We start from the raw sequence: 3,578 nt of genomic DNA on the forward strand, positions 1-3,578 counted from the left end.
GACATTGGCCAATCCTGGCGCTTGCTGAGAAGCTGAGAGCTTTCTGGAAAGCCCGACACGCAGCTCGAGCGCAGCGCTGCATTCTCAGCGCTTGCTGAGAAGCTGAGAGCTTTCTGGAAAGCCCGACACCAACTAACGTTACGGGGTTAAATGCGGGGTTAACAGCCTTTTTTTTGCAAAGAAGACATTAGCCCGCGTCTATTCTTGTACAAAACATAATTTTCTGCGAAGTATTAGTAAAGTTATAAGCGAAGATCGATTCATCTGATCTGACAGCTGTCTCCGCCATTTGTTTTTTCTACATTGTCATTTGGGGTAACCAAAGCCTTTTAGTAAGAGAGTTGCCATGGCAACTCAATAACCCATGGCCATGGGTTATTGGAGTGGGTTACTGGATTTATACAATGGCTGTGAACCAATCAGATTGCTTGATTTGAGAGAGCCGTTTTATAATATTATATATATTATATTATATTATATATATATATATATATATATATATATATATATATATATATATATATATATATATATATATATATATATATATACAAATCTTGGATAGATAGAAGTCTAATAAAACCTATTGTTCCATTGACAATGAGCTGGAGATACATTTGATGTTTGAGCTTTTACTGAGATTTGTTTCATGGTAGTCCTATACCAAGTATGAATCTGTGCATAATCCAACACTTGCTTTAGGACAGACTTCAATGTAGACTGAGGTGCCCAATATCTTAGGAATAGCAAGAGTTCCAGTGAAGGAAGTGAATTTGCAAGAGAACTGAAATGACTCATGAAAGGAGATAAGGAGCTAGATCATCATGTCGGACAGGATACTACAGAGGCCCTGGGAGGTCTTAGTGGAAAATAAAACAGTCACAAGATGGTGGAAAATAAGATGACAGTCTAAAGTTTGCACACGGATTTTTCCGTTTGGTAACAAACACATTTTTCTGTTTTTTTTTTTGGTTTAAAAGGGAAAAGGGTTATACTTTAGTACCGTGGCCCAGTCTATTTTGCTGTTGTTTCTTTTTACTTTTTGTGTGTGTGAAATTATCTCTTAACCTGTTGACACGGAAATTAGAAAGGACATTTTGAAAAGATAGAGCAATACCAATAGGTGAGCACATCAATAAACTATACTGTGTGTCATATACTTATTTAGGTAGAACATGCATTTTTTGATGGCACAGATGTTTTCTGGTTTAAGAACTTTCTTTCAGTGTAACAGTTATCTAACGTATTAATTTATATATTTTAGGGTTAGTTAATGATAGGGTAAACATTAGGGTTAATGCGTATTAAGCATTACCTAAACATTCATTAAAAACCTTATTGTAAAGTGTTACCCTAAAGTGTTTTTTTTTTTTTTACAATTTTTCACATTTCACACATTTCACACAAATGGAATTATGCAGTGACCCAAAAAGTTTAAAAACAAATCAAATCTGACTTACATTTTAGATTATTTAAAGTAGCCGCCCTTTGCCTTGATGGAAAGGCAAATGGATTTGGAAATGAATTCACATAGGCATCACTAATTAATCCCAGGCATTAAAGCATAAAACCTTAGCTCAAAAGGTTCAGAATGGCTTTAAGATAATGAAAAACTTTTCGGTTTGTCCACAGCTGGTTTCCTGCTCAGTCTCCACGGAGATTCCTTCATAGTAAAATATCTGTAATGTGAATAGACACAGACAAACCCCCTTAGGGCTTTCGTAGGGATACTCCTCATCTCACAATAATGTATTTCCTCGACCGCAGAGTCCCCATCACGTGGTTCATGACAGCCCCTGGGTCTCTGTATAAATATCCACATCATTTGGCAGTGCTGTTAAACTCCAGCAGAGCATACAGGGGGATACAAGCCACAAAGAAGTTCACATGACCCCTTAGATATTCAATCTGGTGAGTTCACTATTTTACCAACACTATACTGCATATTTGTTGTTATTGGTTTATAACAAAATAAGGCAATTTTTGTGTGATAGCATGTAGACACTTAGTAAGTAGTTTTAAAACTACTCGAACTGTTTGTGTTCTTTCTTTCTTTCTTTCTTTTTAAGTACAGAAACACCAGGTTTATGAAATATGTAGCCTATGTATTCAGAAATACATACAACTTTGCTAGAAATAGGCAGGCATGATTAGCCTACAAGAAGACTTTGTTCAATATCCTTATTGAGAATGTTTTTATCTGTTAAATGGCATTTGTAAATAGGAAATTCGGAGGCTTCATTTCAATAACTATTTGGCAAACTCTGCATATGCCATTTAGCGCCAAAACATCCTAACCAAACGGTTTTGAACCCCTGCAATTGCCCATAATGACTTAATGACATAATGACTCTGCACACATCCATCCAAACTTACAACTTTAATCAATAGGCATAGCCTACTGTAAACCGTGGAAATGTGTGCGTAAAGCGTGCGTAATGCGTGCGTAAAGCATGCGTAATGCGAGCGTAAAGTGTGCGTAAACTTTAAAAACAAATCCTCATGGGTTGTACTTCTTTATCTTTTTCAGCAAGCTGTCTCGGTCGTCCTCATAGGCTGCACTGAAAGATGGAGCACCCAGAAAACACCACGGCATCCAAACTGCTCTTCCTGCACACAGAACCCGCCGGGGAGTCTCAAACGGACAAAGGCGACGGGAACGCATACCTGTACATTTTAATAGTCATGTCTTTCTACGGAGTCTTCCTCTGCGGTATAATGCTGGGCTACTTCCGCTCCAAGAGGCGGGAGAAGAGGAGGATCAACGTGTTCACGCGTCTGGTGCACGAGGAGGAGGAGCGGGAGTGGGGCGCGCTGCCGCCGAAGAAGCACAGCCTCTCCGGCCTGTGCGCGGTGCAGGTGTCCCTGCCGTTCTGCGGTAACCACGGCAACCATTGCGGACTCTACCACTACGAGGGCGCGCTCCCGTCGCCGCTGGCGTGCGCGCTGTGCACGGAGGAGCAGAGCAGCGTCAGCTCCCTGTGCTCCTCCGCGGAAACGCGCTTCGCCATCGAGGAGGAGGAGTCGGACAGCGGCACGGCGGAGGGGCCGGAGGAGCACGTGAAGGGAGGCGACGACCACAGCGGCGACGACTCGGCCTGACCCACCCCGCCCCGTCCGGAGAACTGTGCCCCCCCGCGGCCAATTAGGAGAGAGAGGGTGGCCTGGAGTTTAGACCAGGAGGTTCCCGACCAAACCTGCCCTATCCACTGCAATCCAGTCTTGGAGGGCAATGGCTTATGACTGTCAAGACTGTCACTGCATCTAATTGCTATTATTGGTCACCAAACTATCAGTTAGACACTAGTCCTAAATGCTAATGTGAATATTCTGTCTATATTGGGGTTGGGTGGATTTCTAGCAGCAGTTGCTTGATCTTTGCTCTAATGTTAAAAACTATAGGATCAATTTTGGATTTGTGCCATCAATGCCTTCCCATACTCTGTAGCTGCCTGTGGTTGTTGTTCATTTACATACAGTAGCCTATTCGTAGCCGTCTACACATATGGGGAAATAACAGTGGTGAGAGTGAAACCTGTGTATGATTATTGTAGTCATCCTTATCCATCCTGTAGTTG

General features: G+C 41.8%; 1 protein-coding gene across 1 annotated transcript; it reads left to right on the plus strand.

Moving 5' to 3' along the window:
* The first annotated feature begins 1,849 nt into the window (after positions 1 to 1,849).
* On the plus strand, positions 1,850 to 3,147 carry LOC310777291 (potassium voltage-gated channel subfamily E member 4-like). The gene is made up of 2 exons (XM_083637602.1): positions 1,850 to 1,911; positions 2,531 to 3,147. Exon 2 carries the CDS (start codon positions 2,569 to 2,571, stop codon positions 3,100 to 3,102), a length of 534 nt encoding a protein of 177 aa, XP_083493728.1. The 5' UTR covers positions 1,850 to 1,911; positions 2,531 to 2,568; the 3' UTR covers positions 3,103 to 3,147.
* The last annotated feature ends 431 nt before the right edge of the window (positions 3,148 to 3,578 follow it).

Source organism: Poromitra crassiceps (genome assembly GCF_964638095.1).
Source record: "Poromitra crassiceps genome assembly, chromosome: 5".
In the NCBI taxonomy this organism is placed as follows: domain Eukaryota; kingdom Metazoa; phylum Chordata; class Actinopteri; order Beryciformes; family Melamphaidae; genus Poromitra; species Poromitra crassiceps.